This window comes from Ranitomeya variabilis, chromosome 7, assembly GCF_051348905.1.
Source record: "Ranitomeya variabilis isolate aRanVar5 chromosome 7, aRanVar5.hap1, whole genome shotgun sequence".
In the NCBI taxonomy this organism is placed as follows: Eukaryota; Metazoa; Chordata; class Amphibia; order Anura; family Dendrobatidae; genus Ranitomeya; species Ranitomeya variabilis.
The window spans coordinates 190,036,208-190,059,033 of record NC_135238.1 but is presented as its reverse complement, the minus strand read 5'-3'; the positions used below and the strand labels follow the sequence as shown (position 1 = coordinate 190,059,033).

At 41.8% G+C, this 22,826-nt stretch overlaps 1 protein-coding gene across 8 annotated transcripts in view; it reads left to right on the top strand.

The window, feature by feature from the left end:
• The window catches only part of PCBP3 (poly(rC) binding protein 3), a 96,556-nt gene that overhangs the window by 53,150 nt on the left and 20,580 nt on the right, over positions 1–22,826 (top strand). For all 8 annotated transcript variants that reach the window (XM_077272566.1, XM_077272564.1, XM_077272565.1 and 5 more), the window contains exons 3-6: positions 13,634–13,736; positions 15,046–15,069; positions 16,284–16,316; positions 22,503–22,619. In XM_077272566.1, coding sequence (XP_077128681.1) covers positions 13,668–13,736; positions 15,046–15,069; positions 16,284–16,316; positions 22,503–22,619 — 243 coding nt within the window. In that variant the 5' untranslated portion in view covers positions 13,634–13,667. The remainder of the gene's footprint in view (positions 1–13,633; positions 13,737–15,045; positions 15,070–16,283; positions 16,317–22,502; positions 22,620–22,826) is intronic.

The following is a 22,826-nucleotide window of genomic DNA, read 5'->3' as shown; positions in this document are numbered from 1 at the left end:
ATCTATTTCATTGAGTGTATTCAGACATTATTGGGCAGGTTACACTTACAGGAAAATTTTGGGCTGAAACGAGTGAATATATTCTCTTTAAAACATACCTTTGAGGCTATGTACACACGTTCAGGATTTGTAGCATTTTTAGCGGTTTTTTTTTGGCCTTTTTCTGCCGAAAAAATGCTAAAAAAAGCTAACATAAGCATCCCACTTAATACACGTAATATATTGCACAGCCACGTAATATATTGCACAGCCACATAGTATATAGCACAGCCACGTAGTCTATAGCACAGAGACGTAGCATATAACACAGCCCACGTAGTATATAACACAGTCCACGTAGTATATAGCGCAGCCCACGTAATATATTGCCCAGCCACGTAGTATATAGCACAGCCCCCGTAGTATATAGCACAGACACGTAGCATATTGCCCAGCCACGTAATATATTGCACAGCCACGTAATATATTGCACAGCCACATAATATATTGCACAGCCACGTAGCATATAGCACAGCCATGTAGTGTATAGCACAGAGACGTAGTATATAACACAGGCCACGTAGTTTAGAGCACAGTGATGTAGTATATTGCCCAGCCACGTAATATATACCACAGCCACGTAGTATATAGCACAGAGACGTAGCATATAACACAGCCCACACAGTATATAACACAGCCCATGCATTATATAACACAGCCCACTTAGTATATTGCCTAGCTATGTAATAAATTGCACAGCCACGTAATATATTGCACAGCACGTAGTATATAGCACAGCCATGTAGTATATAACACAGCCCATGCAGTATATAACACAGGCCACTGTTGTGAATTTGGATTCTGGGCTCCCCCGGTGGCTACTGGTGGAATTGAACTTGTGACATCATCTTCCCTGTTCACCTGTTCTGATTAGATCTGGGTGTCGCTATATAACCTGGCTTCTCTGTTAGATGCTTGCCGGTCAACAATGTTATCAGAAGCCTCTCTGTGCTTGTTCCTGCTCCCAGACATCTACTAGATAAGTTGGACATTCGTCCATGTTTTGTTTTTGTATTTTGGTTCCAGTTCACAGCTGCAGTTTCGTTACTGTGTCTGGAAAGCTCTTGTTGATCAGGAATTGCCACTCTGGTATTATGAGTTAATGCCAGAGTCCTAAAGTAATTTCTGGATGTGTTTTGTTAGGGTTTTCTACTGACCATGAAAGTGTGCTTTCTGTCTTCTGCTATCTAGAAAGCGGACCTCAAATTTGCTAAAACTATTTTCCTGCTGCGTTTGTTGTTTCATCTCATATCACCGCCAATATATGTGGGGGGCTTCTGTCTCCTTTTGGGCATTTCTCTAGAGGTGAGTCAGGTCTTATATTTCCCTCTGCTAGCATTATTTAGTTCTCCGGCCGGCGCTGGGCATATAGGGATAAAAAGTAGGACATGCTACCTGGCTACTTCTAGATGATGCGGTAGGTTTAGTTCATGGTCAGTACAGTTACATCTTCCAAGAGCTTGTTCCTATTGAGGCTTATGCTAGTTCTCTGGCCATGGAGATCATGACAGTTTGACCGGCCCACTAAAGGGTTAAAATCCTTGGCTGAGAAAGGAGAGAAATAAGAAGTCTGCTGAGAGTTTTTTTTTTTTTCCCTCTGTGCTCTTAATTGGATCACTTGCCAGTCTGTCTATGCTGCAGTCTTTCTTTTTTTTCTCTCTCCTTATAATCTTTGAATGGCTTTGTGTTCACCTGTTAATAATGGATCTTCAGAGTGTAACTGCAGGTTTGAATAATCTCACCACGAAAGTACAAAATTTGCAAGATTTTATTATTCATGCTCCGGTATCTGAGCCGAGAATTCCTTTGCCGGAATTCTTCTCAGGGAATAGATCTAGCTTTCAGAATTTTAGAAATAATTGTAAGCTATTTTTGTCCCTGAAATCTCGTTCTGCTGGAGACTCTGCACAGCAGGTTGGGATTGTGATTTCCTTGCTCCGCGGCGACCCTCAAGACTGGGCTTTTGCATTGGCACCAGGGGATCCTGCGTTGCGCAATGTGGATGCGTTTTTTTTGGCCTTGGGCTTGCTGTATGAGGAACCTCATTTGGAACTTCAGGCAGAAAAAACTTTGATGTCCCTATCGCAGGGGCAAGATGAAGCTGAAATTTACTGCCAAAGATTCCGTAAATGGTCTGTGCTTACTCAGTGGAATGAGTGTGCCTTGGCGGCTACTTTCAGAGAGGGTCTCTCTGATGCCATTAAGGATGTTATGGTGGGGTTCCCTGTGCCTGCGGGTCTGAATGAGTCCATGACAATGGCCATTCAGATCGATAGGCGTCTGCGGGAGCGCAAACCTGTGCACCATCTGGCGGTGTTCACTGAGAAGACGCCAGAAAGCATGCAGTGTGATAGAATTCTGTCCAGAAGCGAGCGGCAGAATTTTAGACGGAAAAATGGGTTGTGTTTCTATTGTGGGGATTCTACTCATGTTATATCAGCGTGCTCTAAGCGTACTAAAAAGCTTGATAAATCCGTTTCCATTGGCACTTTACAGTCTAAATTTATTTTGTCTGTGACCCTGATTTGCTCTTTGTCATCTATTACTACTGACGCCTATATCGACTCTGGCGCCGCTTTGAGTCTTATGGATTGGTCCTTTGCCAATCGTTGTGGGTATGATTTAGAGCCTTTGGAAACTCTTATTCCTCTGAAGGGGATTGACTCCACCCCATTGGCTAATAATAAACCACAATACTGGACACAAGTGACTATGTGTATTAATCCGGATCACCAGGAGACTATTCGTTTTCTAGTGCTGTATAATCTACATGAGGATTTGGTGCTGGGATTGCCATGGCTGCAGTCTCACAACCCAGTCCTTGACTGGAGAGCTATGTCTGTGTTGAGCTGGGGATGTAAGGGGACTCATGGGGACGTACCTTTGGTGTCCATTTCATCATCTATTCCCTCTGAAATCCCTGAGTTCCTGTCTGATTATCGTGACGTCTTTGAAGAACCCAAGCTGGGTTCACTACCTCCGCACCGTGAGTGCGATTGTGCTATAGATTTAATTCCGGGTAGTAAATACCCAAAGGGTCGTTTATTTAATCTGTCTGTGCCTGAACATACTGCTATGCGAGAATATATAAAGGAGTCCTTGGAAAAGGGACATATTCGTCCATCGTCATCTCCCTTAGGAGCCAGTTTTTTCTTTGTGTCAAAAAAAGACGGCTCTTTGAGACCATGTATTGATTATCGGCTTTTGAATAAAATCACGGTTAAATATCAATACCCATTGCCGTTGCTGACTGATTTGTTTGCTCGCATAAAGGGGGCCAAGTGGTTCTCTAAGATTGATCTCCGTGGGGCGTATAATTTGGTGCGGATCAGGCAGGGGGATGAGTGGAAAACCGCATTTAATACGCCCGAGGGCCACTTTGAGTATTTGGTGATGCCTTTTGGTCTTTCTAATGCCCCTTCAGTCTTCCAGTCCTTTATGCATGATATTTTCCGCGATTTTTTGGATAAATTTATGATAGTGTATCTGGATGATATTCTGATTTTTTCGGATGACTGGGACTCTCATGTCCGGCAAGTTAAGAGGGTTTTTCAGGTTTTGCGGTCTAATTCTCTGTGTGTCAAGGGTTCTAAGTGCGTTTTTGGGGTTCAGAGAATTTCCTTTTTGGGATATATTTTTTCTCCCTCTTCCATTGAGATGGATCCTGTCAAGGTTCAAGCTATTTGTGATTGGACACAGCCCTCTTCTCTTAAAAGTCTTCAGAAATTTTTGGGCTTTGCCAACTTTTATCGTCGATTTATTTCTGGTTTTTCGGATGTCGTTAAGCCATTGACCGATTTGACTAGACAGGGTGCTGATGTTGCTAATTGGTCCCCTGATGCTGTGGAGGCCTTTCAGGAGCTTAAGCGCTGTTTTTCTTCTGCCCCTGTGTTGCGTCAGCCTGATGTGACTCTTCCTTTTCAGGTTGAGGTCGACGCTTCTGAGATCGGAGCTGGGGCAGTGTTGTCGCAGAAAAGTTCTGACTGTGCCGTGATGAGGCCTTGTGCCTTCTTTTCCCGTAAATTTTCGCCTGCTGAGCGGAATTATGATGTTGGGAATCGGGAGCTTTTGGCCATGAAGTGGGCGTTTGAGGAGTGGCGCCATTGGCTCGAGGGGGCCAGACATCAGGTGGTGGTATTGACTGACCACAAAAATTTGATTTATCTTGAGACCGCCAGGCGCCTGAATCCTAGACAGGCGCGCTGGTCATTATTTTTTTCTCGGTTTAATTTTGTGGTATCGTACCTACCAGGTTCTAAGAATGTTAAGGCGGATGCCCTTTCTAGGAGTTTTGAGCCTGATTCACCTGGCAACTCTGACCCCACAGGTATTCTTAAGGAGGGAGTTATCTTGTCAGCTGTTTCTCCAGACCTGCGGCGGGCCTTGCAGGAGTTTCAGGCGGATAGACCGGATCGTTGTCCGCCTGATAGGCTGTTTGTTCCTGATGATTGGACCAGTAAAGTCATCTCTGAGGTGCATTCTTCTGCGTTGGCAGGTCATCCTGGAATTTTTGGTACCAGGGATTTGGTGGCAAGATCCTTCTGGTGGCCTTCCCTGTCACGAGATGTGCGAGGCTTTGTGCAGTCTTGTGACGTTTGTGCTCGGGCCAAGCCTTGTTGTTCTCGGGCTAGTGGATTATTGTTGCCCTTGCCTATTCCTAAGAGGCCTTGGACACACATCTCGATGGATTTTATTTCAGATCTGCCTGTTTCTCAGAAGATGTCTGTCATCTGGGTGGTGTGTGACCGTTTTTCTAAGATGGTTCATTTGGTTCCCCTGCCCAAATTGCCTTCTTCTTCCGAGTTGGTGCCCCTGTTTTTTCAAAATGTTGTTCGTTTGCATGGTATTCCTGAGAATATCGTTTCTGACAGAGGAACCCAATTTGTGTCTAGATTTTGGCGGGCATTTTGTGCTAGGATGGGCATAGATTTGTCTTTTTCGTCTGCTTTTCACCCTCAGACTAATGGCCAGACCGAGCGGACTAATCAGACCCTGGAGACATATCTGAGGTGTTTTGTGTCTGCTGACCAGGATGATTGGGTTGCTTTTTTGCCATTGGCGGAGTTCGCCCTCAATAATCGGGCCAGCTCTGCCACCTTGGTTTCCCCGTTTTTCTGTAATTCGGGGTTCCATCCTCGATTTTCCTCCGGTCAGATGGAATCCTCGGATTGTCCTGGAGTGGATGCGGTGGTGGAGAGATTGCATCATATCTGGGGGCAGGTGATGGACAATTTAAAGTTGTCCCAGGAGAAGACTCAGCTTTTTGCCAACCGTCACCGTCGTGTTGGTCCTCGGCTTTGTGTTGGAGATTTGGTGTGGTTGTCTTCTCGTTTTGTCCCTATGAGGGTCTCATCTCCTAAGTTTAAGCCTCGGTTCATCGGTCCGTATAAAATATTGGAGATTCTTAACCCTGTTTCCTTCCGTTTGGACCTCCCTGCATCCTTTTCTATTCATAACGTTTTTCATCGGTCGTTATTGCGCAGGTATGAGGCACCGGTTGTGCCTTCCGTTGAGCCTCCTGCTCCGGTGTTGGTTGAGGGTGAGTTGGAGTACGTTGTGGAAAAAATCCTAGACTCCCGTGTTTCCAGACGGAGACTCCAGTATCTGGTCAAGTGGAAGGGATACGGCCAGGAGGATAATTCTTGGGTCACTGCATCTGATGTTCATGCCTCTGATCTGGTTCGTGCCTTTCATAGGGCCCATCCTGATCGCCCTGGTGGTTCTGGTGAGGGTTCGGTGCCCCCTCCTTGAGGGGGGGGTACTGTTGTGAATTTGGATTCTGGGCTCCCCCGGTGGCTACTGGTGGAATTGAACTTGTGACATCATCTTCCCTGTTCACCTGTTCTGATTAGATCTGGGTGTCGCTATATAACCTGGCTTCTCTGTTAGATGCTTGCCGGTCAACAATGTTATCAGAAGCCTCTCTGTGCTTGTTCCTGCTCCCAGACATCTACTAGATAAGTTGGACATTCGTCCATGTTTTGTTTTTGTATTTTGGTTCCAGTTCACAGCTGCAGTTTCGTTACTGTGTCTGGAAAGCTCTTGTTGATCAGGAATTGCCACTCTGGTATTATGAGTTAATGCCAGAGTCCTAAAGTAATTTCTGGATGTGTTTTGTTAGGGTTTTCTACTGACCATGAAAGTGTGCTTTCTGTCTTCTGCTATCTAGAAAGCGGACCTCAAATTTGCTAAAACTATTTTCCTGCTGCGTTTGTTGTTTCATCTCATATCACCGCCAATATATGTGGGGGGCTTCTGTCTCCTTTTGGGCATTTCTCTAGAGGTGAGTCAGGTCTTATATTTCCCTCTGCTAGCATTATTTAGTTCTCCGGCCGGCGCTGGGCATATAGGGATAAAAAGTAGGACATGCTACCTGGCTACTTCTAGATGATGCGGTAGGTTTAGTTCATGGTCAGTACAGTTACATCTTCCAAGAGCTTGTTCCTATTGAGGCTTATGCTAGTTCTCTGGCCATGGAGATCATGACAGGCCACGTAGTATAGAGCACAGCGATGTAGTATATTGCCCAGCCACATAATATATACCACAGCCACGTAGTATATAGCACAGAGATGTAGTATATAACACAACCCACATAGTATATAGCGCAGCCCACGTAGTATATTGCCCAGCCACGTAGTATATAGCACAGCCCCCGTAGTATATAGCACAGACACATAGCATATTGCCCAGCCACGTAATATATTGCAAAGCCACGTAATATATTGCACAGCCACATAATATATTACACAGCCACGTAGCATATAGCACAGCCACGTAGTGTATAGCACAGAGACATAGTATATTACACAGGCCACATAGTATAGAGCACAGTGATGTAGTATATTGTCCAGCCACGTAATATATACCACAGCCACGTAGTATATAGCACAGAGACGTAGCATATAACACAGCCCACCCAGTATATAACACAGCCCATGCATTATATAACACAGCCCACGTAGTATATTGCCCAGCTACGTAATATATTGCACAGCCACGGCAGCCACAGCATAGGCAGCATCAATAGTAAAAAGTTGGTCACACAGGGTTAATAGCAGCATTAACGGACTGCGTTACACCGCGGCATAACGCGGTGTAACGCAGCCATGAAACCTGTGTGAGCGCTAACTGGAGGGGAGTATGGAGGGGGCACTGACGGAGAGTAGGAAGGGGCGAATTTGCAACTGTGCCCGTCGCTGATTGGTCGCGGCCTGCTGCCCACGACCAATCAGCGACGCGGGATTTCCGTGACAGACAGAAAGACAGACAGACAAACAGACAAACAGACGGAAGTGCCCCTTAGACAATTATATATATAGATTATGCCGTTAGTTATTTGCTATTATTCTATTATATATCAATGTCTTCTATTATTCTATATTTTATTATCATATATTAGTTTCTTCTTGTGCTCCCCCAACTATTTTTATCATGGCTTTGTAGTTGCTTATAAGTCAATTTTGTAAAAATAATAAAAAATAATAAAATAATGGATTCTGTGTAATTTTAGTTTTTTTGTTTAGCTTTTGTTTTTGCCATTAATTGGTCTAGGTACAAAATACACCTGAAATCCCACTCATGTGAAGCTACCCGTAGTTCACTTTAATGTTGCTTTGCACACTATGCAGTATGTATTCCTCTGTATCATTAATCTTGGAATTACTTTAGTAGCTTCAATAATTAGTGTATGGATGTCAAGAGAATGCAAATTAATTCACTTAGAACATGTTCAGACATTTCTGAATGCAGGTTTGATGTACAAATTTTATGACTATATATCAGTTCATATGATTAAATGGGCTTGTTTTGCAGCATTTGCATAAATATCAAATAACCCTATTCAGATGAATGGGACAGTCTCAGAAACTTTAACAAAACATCTGCCACATGTGAAATATTACTGTGTAATAGTGTAGCGACTCACTCTGGAAAAATAGGTAACACACTAAAAACTGCTACTGACCCTGCCAGTTCCTGTACAGACTAGAGATCCTGACCCCGCAGACCCTAGTTATTCTTTAGTGTACAGGGATTGTGCTAACCACACACTAGACTGTGTCAGCTCATGCCTATGCTGCCTGAAAGGCCATCAAGCGCTTCATATTTCTCCTTAAGAACCAGAGAGCACAGCAGAGTGCAAATTACCTTCAGAAGGGGAAGTATGCTGAAATAGAAAGAGATACCAGAGTGAGTAAAACAAACCACAAAATAAAGAATTAAGTACATATTGTTAAAGGGAACCTGTCACCAGGTTTGGGCGTTATAAGGTACAGCCACCGCCTTTCAGGGCTTATCTACAGCATTCTATAAAGGTCCGGCGCCTCCCATCTTCTTATGATCACTACCCTCCTGCTTGCTTCATGGCATCCCGCTCCTGCGCAGGTGTACTTATCTGCCCTGTTGAGGGCAGATCAAAGTACTGCAGTGGGCAGGCGCTGGGCCTCTCTGACCTTTCTCAGCGCCTGCGCACTGAAGTACTTTCCTGAAAGGCGGTGGCCGTATCTTATATCGGCCAAACTTGGTGACAGGTTCCCTTTAAAGTATATGCCACCTACTTCCTAAAGAAACAAAACACAGGTGCAGGGTAAAGAGTATAAGCAGCAGAGAGATAAACGCTAGCTGGTCTTTCACTGACTGGCTTAAACTACAGCAGAATGGCTGGGCATCCAAATGAGATTATCACCAGCAGGAAATACCAGCAGGGGCAAAGTATATTTAGCCGCACCCAAATGGTGATAGGGCAGAGAAATTAGTAAATTAAAACACCTGTTACCTTAAAAAGACTGAAGCTAGGATAACAGAAACTAAAGACCCAGAGAAAATGTGTATCTGTTGTGGCTCGGTGGACAGAGAAATCAACCACAAAGCACAGGCTCAAGGATTCAAACCCAGATGTATGACAAATAAAGCCAGTAATGTGTCCTAAAGGAAGAATAAGTACTATCAAGGAAAGATTTTTATTTAGGTTCTGTTATTTTTATTTAAGTTCATATTTACAAACAAACAGGGTCCGTCTGATCTGGGACTGCATCATTGCTTCTGTTACAAGCAGAAGCCAGGACACAGATGTGGACAAAGTATTTTCTCTTGTATTGCATCTACTGTGACTCCAAAAACTATATATAGGAAAAAGTAAGCAGCTAGTACTGTATATATATACAGTAAATACCAAAGCTTATCTATCTATCTATCTATCTATCTATCTATATATACACTAGCTGCCTTTTTTGTATATATACTAGCTGCCTTTTTTATTGAATTTACAAAAAATTGATTCATTTTCAAAAGCTAAGTCAACTTTAAGGTAAATTGTGGAGCATTGTTGATATAGTTTCACTAAATATATGATTATAAAGTTTTGTGCTCTCAAACAAGCTTTTTAATTTTAGTTCTTAATTGAGAGAAGCTATCTTTATTTTCTTACTGCACCGTCCACCTTGTCTGTTTAGGCCCTACAATTATTGAATTAATATTAAATTCTCTTTCATGGATAAAATAAGTGCAGACTAGTTTCTACATCTCACATTCTTCTTAGATGTGTAGGAAGAGACTTGTGTTCCCGGCAGTACCGGGGAACGTGAAGCGTGAGTAATCCAATAACCCTGATAGATCTCACCGCTCCAGCACATGACCCACTTTTTCAGTCAATTGGAAACATTTACTCAGGAGATGCAGACATGGGAATTAATGATGTCTTTGTCAGCATGTGGTGTGCTGGATGTAATTTGCGTCCTTTCTGATATCTCTTCTCTTATTGATTAACGCCTATGAGATATCTATTTCTTTATTGATTTATTGCTTTGAGGTCTACCTTAGTCTGATTTTTTCCATACAATATAAACTGTTCATAGTTCCGCATCATTTGGTTTCCTTTCTACGTCAACAAAGTTTAAACCTATTGAGACGCAAAGATTAAATGGTCAATATGATATTGGGCCGTGTTAAAAAGAGTACATTGCTTATTCTCTGATCTTTGTGGATCTTGCAGATCTGCTCCTATAGATAAATGGGTGAATCAAAACACCTCTACTCCCTATGGTGGAATCGTGGAGTTTGAAGGCCAACCATAGACATATGCCAGAAAACCTATTGATTTGTTAATTATTTTCAGATTATTTTCTATAACCATGTAGGCCGTCCTGATAGATTCAGGACAAAGGACGGGAGCAGCAATCTTCAATAACACAATATAATGCTTTATCTCAATAGTCATTATTTTAGCAAAATAGGATATATGTCATAATATGCCATTGTAAAGGGGCTTATATATAGAAATTCTGGTAGTCCACTTTTAGCAGAGATTTACAGCAGCAGATTAGAGAACAATGCGTATCAAGAACTCCGAATTCTAAGGGTGGGCAAGGTTTATTTCGCAGGATAAAAAGCTAATCACGTAAGCCATGGTCATGACCACAACACAGACCACCAAACCTGTGATGGGTATTTAACTAGATCACAGGTTAGAATTACAGAGTCAGTGTCAAGTCCAATCACGTTACAGATCTGACATATCTTCACATACAATAAGGGCACAGGGTGGAAGGTAAAAGGATTTGACACTCACATTTATTTTTACACCTAAGACTATCTGGCTTCCTACTGGGTTGGTGGCTTCCGACACCCTATTTTATGGACCACGTTTCTTTAGTTAATCCCAATAGTACAATTGATAGCCAGGGGCTTAGGAAAGGACACAAAAGAAGAATGCACGCAATCACAAAACAAGTACAAGAGGAGAAACAGACAAAAGACATGGCAAATTGAGATGATCCCAAAAGTATGACAGCAACGTCCAAGGTCGGAGGTGCCAACATTGCTTGGTCGTTTCGACTCAGTGTGAATTAGGTCAGCAAATAGGGGTTTGTAAACCTGTTCTGGAAAAAGAAGCATCGGCTTTGAAACAGATTTATAAAAAATTGTCTCAATCACCTTCTTTGGTGGAAAACTATCAAGAAGTTCTGAAAATCCATTGTATAAACCTTAATTTCTGCAAAATGCATGAATTTGTAGTAACCTGATTAAGATTTGTAAAAAAGAAATCACCAAAATTTCTGTAACAAATTTGTTATTTGTGAAGATATCCCAAGAGCTTATCTAGCTGCAGTCTGTTAATTGAAACATTAGATTTCCAACATTCATTCTGTCTAAAAAGTCCTGATGCTGTGCCGTGCTGTACATGGGAGCAAAGTGGCAACCCTAAAAATGTCTTCGCTTACCCTTGGTCATTTTCATGCTGTAATAATGAGAAATGACAGAAGACAACCAGAGAAAAGACAGAGAATTACCAAGAGTTCAATGTTTATAGATCTGCAGCACTTAGCAGCTGAGCTAAATACTAGGTAAGTTAAGTTTTGGCTTGTAACATCTACATAGTTATATGTGCCAAATTCATGTCAGAAGTCCTAATCCTAAATTGTATTATTTTGTATTGTATTGCTGTGTTTTTGTCTTACTTTAATTGTGCCATTTTTGTTAATCATTACTTCTTTCATAATTACTGTAGTTCACAAATTGATCTAGTAGTAGAAGCCAAAAAAGGATTTACAAAATCCCCTAGAATAATACACAAACAGGGTGTGAGAGCCAAACCACAAAGGCTTCTCCAGTATTATTCAGGCTAAAGAGCAGACTCCGTGGAACATTAGAGTTACTAAATCCCTTAAAGTGGTTGTCTGCTACTTTTGCGTTTATGAATTGTCTTTAGGTCATCAATTCCAGATCAGTGGATATGTGATACCCAGTACACCCAACAATCAGCTATTTTCGATGCTGGTACTGTAATCCACCCCTATTCAAATGAATAGGGGTGGATCTGTTGTACCCCTTTGTGGCCAACATGCACGTGACAGAGCTGTTCTTTTCCGCTCCAACAATGAGTACATATGGCTGCCACAGGTTCCAGGAAGGCCTGATCGACAGGGTGTTGAGTGTTACACCCCAACCGATCTGGTATTGATGACGGTTCCCAAAGATGGACAGCATGGTGGCTCAGTGGTTAGCATTATTACGTTGCAGTGCGGGGATCCTCGGTTCAAATCCCACCAAGGACAACATTTGCCAAGAGCTTTTGCATTTGCATGGGTTTCCCCCGGGTTCTCCAATTTCCTCTCACACTCCACAGTCATACTGATAGGGAATCTAGATTGTGAGCCCCAATGGGGACAGTTATGTCTGTAAAGAGCTGCGGAATATGTTGACACTATATAAGTAAAGCATAATAAATAATAATAAAATAATAAAAGGATCGTTCATCAATACAAAAGTACTGGACAGCCCCTTTTAATCATTAAACTGTGTTCCATGTTTCTGGAATTTTTGGGGTTATCTTGTTTGACCTCTTTTGGATTACAGTTAGCATTTGAACTTTTGATCTGTATCTTCCCTGCTTTTAACTCGTTGATCTTCATCTTAAATAATCTTAGTGATCTCATGTTCCTTAAATGGAATGTATCATCAGAAGATGACCTGTTGTTTATATCACGTTTTTGTGTTTAATATATGTTTAAAAAATTGTTGACAATGTTTTTTTTAAATCTCAGTTTGTTAAATAAAAACAAAATAATAATTTTCATACTGGCCTCAAATTTGGGCTGCGCACATGTCTGTTTTTTTTCCTTGGAACGAGCCTGTCCGAGGAAAAAAATCAAAGCATGCAAGATTTGCGTCCGTAAATCGGATGATATCCAAATGCGGTATGATTTTCATGGACTGTCAGAATGGAGAAGATAGAGAAAATTAGATTACATTCTGATCAAACGCTAATCAGAGTCTGATAAGATTGTGATTAGCATAATCGGACCAATTGTCTCGGATGAGAGAAAATACAGTTGTGTGACCCTAGCCTTAGAATTAAATGTTCATTGTAATGATATGCCAAATTGTACTTCTTCAACTGGCAAGAAATGTTATAGTCCCAAAGTCTTCATTTTACCCACGCCTTACAAGACACCACAATATTTAATATTCTAAAGTATTTTAATTTAAAGAAGCACTCCCATCAAATTTTTTCTCCTCTTAATATATTGCATTCGTCATATTATATAGCACTGTGCACTTACAATTGCTCATTTTGCCTTTCTACCCAGATAATTCTTCTCTTTTTCATTACATCTATGACATCAAATGACTAAAAACTTACTAGCTAAATCCTTCTAATCTCTATGTAGAATCAGGAGGTCAATTTTCTCTGCACAAGTCATGTGAGACATCACTGCAAAAGTCTATGGCAGGGGGAGGGAGCAGCTGGGTCAGGAGTTGAAGAAGAGAATCATTCATACAGGAAAAGAGACTTTGTGTTTTTACATCGAGCAGAGAAAAGAGAAGAATTAGCTGGGTAGAAAGGCAAAATGTGCAATTGTAAGAACACAGAGCTATATAATATGGTGAGTTCAATATATTAAGAGGATAAAATCTGTGATGGGAGGAGGGTTTTTTAATGGAAAGTAATGTGCACATTTTGTGAACTATTGGTGAACCAATAGTTTTGTATAATGACAAAAGTCACTTACCTTACTATACAGATATCTTAGCTTTAATTTTAGCTCTGTAGTGCTGTATATTATTCATTTTTGCTTATGTATTTCCGATGCAGGTGACCCAAAGAACTGCAATTCTTCACATAAATAATGGAGTCTAAAGTCTCAGAAGGAGGTTTAAATGTCACCTTGACAATTCGTCTTTTAATGCACGGAAAAGTAAGTGGTTAAAACATCTGCTCAGGACAATCCTTCTAGTTTATTTTACTGCATCACATTTATACCTCATGCTGCTCTCTGTTGAATTTCTAACAACCACAATATGAGTACTAAGGCCCCGATTCATCAAGACCTGTGATTTTTACTGCTGGTCTTAATTGGGGGTCTGGTGGAGTCCGATGGTCCTGATTAATGAAGTGGCACATGAATCTTCATGAAGCTGGAGTGTCTGACAAGTAGCGTACTCCTCCGTGCACCTCACCACAAATCTTATTCCAGTCCCTGACTGGAGTAAGAGTTTTGTAGTGGGAAATGGAAGAGTTGTGGCAGTCATGCCCCCAACTCGCCCCTGTCCTGCCCCAGCTCAACCCAATTCAACTTTTGGTGGAGCTGGGAGAAAATGGCATGAAAATGGAAAATGTTGCAATATTTTTGCACAAGTCTGAGTTGCAACTTTTCACTGTAATGTTACTCGAGAATTCCTTTGAAATTGGTTTGATTAATTGGGACCTTAATCTTTTATCTTGGTTATCACAATTATCAGCCTACTATAACCCAGGGAGTCAAAATGTCAAGTTTACATAGTTCTGGGATAGTAAGAGGCAAAAATATAACACATACTGATTATACTCTTTTACATATTTTCAAAAGTTGTCAAGTTTAATTATGAAGTGAGCCATTTCTTATTGATTTTGATCTCTTGAATTCAAATCTGACAATGAAAATTTTTAGTTTGCTCTTGTTTCTATGATATGAAAGAGTTTCCTTTTACTGCTACATATAATTAATGCATAAAAGTCTCAGTACTTTGAAACATTATTATTTTTGCAAATATAAAGATGCAGAATATTTTATGACAATTTTCTGATGTTTTATTCATAGGAAACTTACAAAAATTAAAATAGCTAAAGCATGTCTAAACACTATTGCAAATTATACACAGTTGCAGAAATTGCACTACAAAATTTGGTCGTCATTCAGTGACAACTATTTTTTGCTTGTCTCTTGTACTCCTGCATCGGATCATCTCCTAAAATTGTCCAACAGTAAGAGGCTAAATATTGCAGCCGCCATCACATAGCCATTCCCCGATTTTAACCATTTTAATGCGGTTTGCTCATTGGAATCGGATATTCTATGGTATTTATGTAAATAAGACACTAATTAACTAATTTGCTGGCTTATTGCCATCATGCATAGACTCAAGGAAGGTTATGCCTCCATGTACCCGTGATTAATAGCAGTCCTATTATATATGACATGGCTTAGTTTTTTAAAATGAGCTAATATTAATTTTTATTTGATACAGGAAGTTGGAAGCATAATTGGCAAGGTAAGAACCATTTCATGTAACATTTCAAATAACATTTATTTATGTATCTGTGTATGGAAAAAAATACATTTAGAAATATTTAATTATGTATCTATGTTTGTATTGAAAAAAATTGTGCAAAAATGTAGGTTATTATAAGATTGAAATACTAGTGAAAAAGTCTAAAAAGAAGGTCAATCGGATCAATAGATAAGTGAAGTTTGCTAAAAGATACCGGGGCGGACACAGACAAAAGAAGCCCCTGTGCAGGAACAGTATATGAGCCTTTTATGTGGCTGTAACAGAAGATGTTTGCAGCTTTGGAGATGGAGTGGGCCCTTCCCTTCTGGGGACCCTGTGCAGCAGTGCAGATTGTATCAAAGGAATGTCAGCCCCTAAAATGACAGCGGCAAATAAATGAAAATAAACACTTATTTGTTAAGAACAAGAAGGACTCTGCAAAATATCCAGAAATAAACAGCTCTTTCCTCTGAAAGGAGAGTAAGCCCCTGGTTTAACTCCACTGAGAATAAAAGGATAGAACATGGTGAAATCCGACTACCCAATCCTTCACTCCCTTGACATCTCCCATCTGGCCCTCATACACATTAGATGACTGGCCAGCCCCAATGCAGAGCCAGTGTTAATGAGGGCCGAGGGCGCAGTTACAGCCACCTCTCTGTATACTCAGTGATGACTGATCCCGTGCCGGTGTCGCCCTCGTGACTGAAACTGGAACGCTGCAGGGGGAACAAAGTTTATTTTCTCCCTGCAGCGTTTGCCTAAGTGCGGGCACCAGGCAGGTTAGTAATGCTATTTTTTTAACCCCATATCTGCAGGTTAATAGCATTTTTCCTGGTGACAGGTTCCCTTTATAGGTCTTCTTCGATGAACAACTTATTAGGATTTTAGTTCAGGTGGTGAAATTGACAATTTAATTTAAAAAAAAAGTCCAATCCTATTGTAGTACGTTGATATGTTCCATATTATAGTAATGTAAAAAATAATAGTAAAAAGCTACAGATCTCCATTGAATAAAAAAGATTCTGCAAAGTAAAAGCTGCATTTCATGAGGATTCAATTTTTTTGTACTTGGCTTTACCCGACGTAATGTAAAATGTATATGATTCGATAGTCCCTGATGAAAAGCAAATACTTTCATTCCAAGATTGATCAACCATGTGTAAGAGTGAAAATTTAATAAAATAATAAGATTTTATTTTTGTTTTCTTTAGAAAGGAGAAACTGTAAAAAAAATGAGGGAAGAGGTAAGTAGTATCAGAAAATCTTGGTTCCGCCAATTCTTAGCTGTACTGGTTCTGATTTTTTCAGGGTTTCCCACTGGTCTCCACTTCTTGAAATCTCTGAATCAGAGAGGTGACAGCACGTCTGCAACTAGTGACTGGCTGCAGCGTTGACCTGTGATAGGCAGTAGTTGGCTGAAGCAGTTACATTTTTGGGTTAAGAAGGCAGTACAGGAAGAAGAGACCTGCCGGAAACCTTGGGAACTTCCCACCCAGATGGTTGGGCATCAGTAAAGTAATGGTATTAATTTTTGTTTGCCTGGCTGGGTATAGATCATATAAATATTTCGGACACATTCTTTGGGTTTTATCGTCATTGAGCATGGACTTCTCTATTCAGATTTTTTTTCTTTATTTTAATTCAAGTAGATAAAATAAGTCTTTAATGCAAATGAATGCAAAAAGCAAATGCAAATATCTTCAGTAATTTACATATTGAAATTTGCCTGGAGCCAGTCAAAAAATGTGAGGACATCTGTTCTGCCTTACATAGAAATGCTCCAAAGGATGAGGAGCAAAGTGAACAACGATCCCTCTGCACAGAACAGTATTCTGATCTACTTCAGGGTCTCATTTTCTGTTTTCCCTTTTATAAAATTGACATGCCTGTATTTTGCCAAATTGGAATTGGTCAAAATCTGTAGACAAAAATGTTGAAAAAGAAACATTTTTCAATTCAGCTTTAATTCTGTAACCCTCACCCAGTTTGTGTTGCCGTTTCTTAGAGCAGCATGAATCAGTAACAGAATGTTACATCTTTATTATGAAACTAATTAGTATAAATGTTATTAATTACCATAAACCCACCATTGATTAGTTATAGAACATAGTGTTTCGGTATGTACTGTGAGCTAGGAGTCCAAGGCCTTATGGTAGAAAGATCCCCTTCTTATTACATAATTAGTGTAGCATTACACCTGTGACTTCCGTTACCATTACAAGCCTTCCGTACTCTGCCTAGAAGAATAATGAAGTGTCCTGTCAATTAAAGTCTGTAGGATTATGGAAAAGCCAAGCAAGCAGAACTGCAAAGGAAGAGCATTCCAGGAGTTATGTGCAGCACCAAAGGAGTCTTGTTCATAGTGTTGGAATTTGATGTTGTATAATATGTAAGTGTTGATTGTTTTAGCGATTAGGAAGGAGGATGTACAGTATTTCGATATAAATGAGATAAAAGAAATTTAGCAAATGAGTAGCTTTTGAGATGAAAATAAGAAACCTATTAGGCTTTACCTACATCATAGAGCAATGTTTGCATTAGAAATGTGCTCTTTCAATCAAATGTCAAGTATACCAGCTTCTGTGTCGGCATTTAAGAAAAACACTAGAGGGGAACTGATGGGGGAAATGAGCCCTTTGTTTGCAATGGGATCATTCCTACCTGTTGCCCGGTAGGGGTGCGAGCCTGAAGGCCAGATTATTATTATTTATTTATATAGGACCATTGATTCCATGGTGCTGTACATGAGAAGGGGTTACATACAAATTACAGATATCACTTAAAGTAAGCAAAATAACAATTACAGACTGATACAGAGGGGCGAGGACCCTGCCCTTGCGGGCTTACATTCTACTGGATGGTGGGGAAGGAGACAATAGGGGTTGAGGGTTGCAGGAGGTCCGGTGTTGGTGAGGCGGTACCTTCGGTAGTGGTGAGGACGCAGCGAGGTCAATGCAGGCTGTAGGCTTTCCTGAAGAGGTGGGTTTTCAGGTTCCATCCGAAGGATCCAAATGTGGTTGATAGTCGGACGTGTTGGGGCAAAGAATTCCAGAGGATGGGGGATATTTGGGAGAAGTCTTGAAGGCGGTTGGGTGAGGAGTGAATAAGTGTGGAGGAGAGAAGGAGGTCTTGGGAGGACCGGCGATTACGTGAGGGAAGATATCGGGAGATTAGTTCAGAGATATATTAGTTCAGAGACATGTTATGGATGGCTTTGTAGGTTAGTATTAGTAATTTGAACTGGATTCGCTGAAGGAATGGGAGCCAGTGAAGAGATTTGCAGAGGGGGAAGCGGAGGAGTAGCGAGGAGAGGGATGAATTAGTCGGGCAGCAGAGTTAAAGATGGACTGGAGAGGTGCAAGGGTGCTAGCAGGGAGGCCACAGAAAAGGATGTTGCAGTAGTCAAGGCAGGAGATGATGAGGGCATGCACAAGCATTTTAGTAGATTCACGGTTGAGGAAAGGACGGATTCTGGAGATATTTTTGAGCTGAGGCGACAGGAGATGGAAAAGCTTGGATGTGCGGTTTGAAGGACAGGGCAGAGTCAAGGGTTACTCCGAGACTTCCGGTATGAGGGAAAGCATGATGTTGTTAATTGCAATAGATAGGACAGGTAAGGAAGATCTATGAGATGGAGGAAAGATGATGAGTTCAGATTTGTCCACATTGAGTTTGAGGAAGCGAGAGGATAAGAAGGAGGATATGGCTGATAGACACTCCGGGATTCTGGACAGCAGAGAGGTGATGTCTGGGCCAGAAAGGTAGATCTGAGTGTCATCAGCATAAAAGGTGGTACTGGAATCCATGGGACTTTATGAGTTGTCCCAGGCCAAGTGTATAGATTGAGAAGAGTAGGGGTCCTAGAACAGAGCCTTGGGGGACTCCAACAGAGAGAGAGTGCGATGAGCAGGTAGTGTGGGAGTGGGAGACGCTGAATGTGCGGTTGGAAAGGTATAAGGAGATCCATAGTAGGGCGAGGTCTTTGATGCCAATGGAGGAGAGGATCTGTAGTAGGAGGCAGTGGTCAACTGTGTCGAAAGCAGAGGACAGGTCTAGAAGGAGGAGTACAGAGTATTGTCCGTTAGCTTTTGCTGTAAGTAGGTCATTAGTAATTTTGGTCAGGGCTGTCTCAGTTGAGTGATGGGGCGGAAACCAGATTGTAGATTGTCAAAGAGCAAGTTGGATGAGAGGTGGGAGAAAAGTTCAGCATGGACGTGCTGCTCCAGGATTTTGGAAGCGAATGGGAGCAGCGATATTGGGCGATAGCTGGACATAGCAGTTGGATCAAGTGTTGGCTTTTTAAGGATAGGCGTGATTGTGGCATGTTTGAAAGCAGAAGGGAAGGTACCAGAAGTTAGTGATAGGTTGAAGAGGTGGGTTAGGGATGGGTTAGTGGTGGTGAGGTTGGGGAGGAGGTGGGATGGGATGGGGTCAAGCGCACAGGTGGTGAGGTGCAATTTGGAGAGGAGACAGTTAAACCCCCCTTCAGTGATGTTTGATAGGGAGGATATGGGTTTGGGCATTGGTCTGGTGTACGAAGGGGTTGTGGTGGTTGAACAATGAAGATTTGCCTTGTTTGGTCGATCTTATTTTTAAAGTGTGTGGCAATGTCCTCAGCAGAGATGAGGGAGGTTGGAGTGGGCAGTGGGGGCAGAGGAGGGAGTTAAAGGTTTTGAATAACTGTTTGGGGTTGTAGGATAGGGAAGATATGAGGGTTGTGAAGTAGGCCTGTTTAGCAGAGGTGAGAGCAGATTTAAAAGCTAGTGTTGCCTGTTTTAATGGAGTGAAGTCATCTTGCGAATGTGTTTTCTTCCAATGCCACACTGCAACCCTGGACACTTGCCAGAGCTTTTTAGCGGTGTTATTGTGCCAGGGTTGTCTATTGATATATCGCACTCTGCCATGAACTAGAGGGGCAACCATGTCAATAACTGATGCGAGAGTGGCATTGTAGAAAGCAGTGGCAGTGTCTGTGTCATGGAGTGAGGATATGGATGCCAGTGGTAGGATAGAGTCAGTAAGTGTGTGGGTGTCTAGGTGTGCAAGGTTTCTGCGGGGGTGCTCATGTTGCTGGTCATGCGTGACAGGTGAGGAGTACAGGGACGAGAAAGTGAGCAGATGGTGGTCGGATAGAGGGAGAGGGGAGGTGGTTAAGTTAGATAGAGAGCAGAGACGGGTGAAGACCAGGTCTAGTGTATGTCCGTCTGTGTGGGTGGCTGTGGAGGACCACTGAGTAAGTACAAAAGATGAAGTAAGGGACAGAAGTTTGGAGGCTGTTGACTGAAGGGTATCAGTGGGGATGTTAAGTTACCCATGATGATGGTGGGAATGTCAGCAGAGAGAAAGTGAAGAAGCCAGGTGAAGAATTTTTCAATAAAGGCAGTGGCCAGGCCGGGAGGTTGGTATATGACGGCCACTTGGAGGTTGGAGGGAGAATAGATGCGGACAGAGTGGACTTCAAAAGAGGGGAGGATAAGGAAGGGTAGACATGATATTGGGTTAAAGGTGCATTTTGAAGGAAGGAGAAGACCCACCCCTCCACCATGTCTGTTGCCGGGGCGAGGGGTATGGGTGAAGTGGAGGCCGCTGTAACACAGCGCAGCAGGGGAGACAGTGTCAGAGGGTGTTAGCCATGTTTCTGTGAGGCTGAGGAAGGCAAGCTTGTGAGAGAGCAAAAGGTCATGAATGACATGAAGCTTATAGTAGATTGAGTGGGCATTCCAGAGTGCTCCAGAGAAAGGGAGTAGGGGGTTGGGCATCAGGTGCATGAGTGTCTTGTGTAATGCACAATGCATTTTTGCATCACATATTATCCAGATGAATTATATCAGGGTCCAAAAATTGAGTCTGATGCAATGAATGTATGTGAATGCAGCCTTAGACAGAGAAAAAAAGTTGCAATCTGGCACCATGGGAAAAGGTAAAAAGTTTATCTTTATTGCATAACCATCTCAATAAAAATTCATAAAACTAAATAGGGGATGAAAAAACACACATTGCAGCCTTGCGCATTTTGGACTCCTTTTAGTCCTTCATGAAAACCAAATTAAAGAATGAAAAAGCACATATATGGCAGCCTTACATGTCTTGGACTCCTTAGGGTTTTTAATCCTCTGATAAAAGCTTTGTCTTTAGTAATAACCATCACAATAAAAATTCATAAAAAACAAATAGGGAATTTAAAAACTTACATATAGCATGCCTACGCATTTCAGACTCCTAAGAGTCCTTATTCAGAGGATTATGGTAATCCTCAGAATCAGTGGATTAATAACTCTTAGGGTACTGTCACACAGTGCAATTTTGATCGCTACGACGGCACGATCCGTGATGTCGCAGCGTCGTATAATTATCGCTCCAGCGTCGTAGACTGCGGTCACACTTTGCAATCACGGCGCTGGAGCGATGCCGAAGTCCCCGGGTAACCAGGGTAAACATCGGGTTACTAAGCGCAGGGCCGCGCTTAGTAACCCGATGTTTACCCTGGTTACCAGCGTAAACGTAAAAAAACAAACAGTACATACTTACATTCCGGTGTCTGTCCCCTGGCGTTCTGCTTCTCTCCACTGTGTAAGCACCATAGCCGGAAAGCAGAGCGGTGACATCACCGCGTCACCGCTGTGCTCGCTTTCCGGCCGGCAGGCGCTCACAGTGCAGAGAAGCTGAGACGCCGGAGGACAGACACCGGAATGTGAGTATGTACTGTTTGTTTTTTTTACGTTTACGCTGGTAACCAGGGTAAACATCGGGTTACTAAGTGCGGCCCTGCGCTTAGTTACCCGATGTTTACCCTGGTTACAAGCGAACACATCGCTGGATCGCTGTCACACACAACGATCCAGCGATGTCAGCGGGTGATCAAGCGACGAAAGAAAGTTCCAAACGATCTGCTACGACGTACGATTCTCAGCAGGATCCCTGATCGCTGCTGCGTGTCAGACACTGCGATATCGTAACGATATCGCTAGAACGTCACGAATCGTACCGTCGTAGCGATCAAAATTGCACTGTGTGACAGTACCCTTAGAAGTCCGAAATGTGTAGAAATGCCATAGGTGTGTTTTTTTTTTAAATTCCCTATTTGTTTTTTTATGAATTTTTATTGAGATGGTTATACAATAAAAACAAAGTTTTCACCCTTTCCCATAATGCCGGATTGCGTTCTTTCCCTATTTGATAAGTTGACTCAATGATACCAGCCTAGATATTATCGAGCTTAGTGGAAAGAAGGGCAATCTTAATTCTATTTGCGGTGGTGATCTGACTCTACCTTCTCGTTACCAGTCTTAGATAATTCTCCGTATTGATCGCTTGTAGACCCCGACATCCAGTCCAGTGTTTGAGGTTCATTGTTGAGCGATCCTAACACACACTTTTTAGATTCCATCATTTTTTATGCCGTTATTAAAAAATACATTCTTATAACTTAGAGTGGAGCACGGATTAACATTTCAGAAGGGAATTGCCCTGAAAGGATTGTCACCATCACTGGACCAACTGATGCTATTTTCAAAGCCTTCGCCATGATTGCTTATAAATTTGAAGAGGTAAGAGTTTTACATTCGTTTTATTACCTTTTTCTTCTCGCCTCATTGAAAATTGGTTTATAGTTTTCCTGGATGTAGACTCAATGCGGATTGGTTGTAAACTACAATAGAGGAGCTCCAAACATCAGTCTGAGGAATAGGTTCTAGAGGGTAACATTGAGGGGAGCACATAGAGCTAAATATAAAATTAACTCTTAATTTTTAATG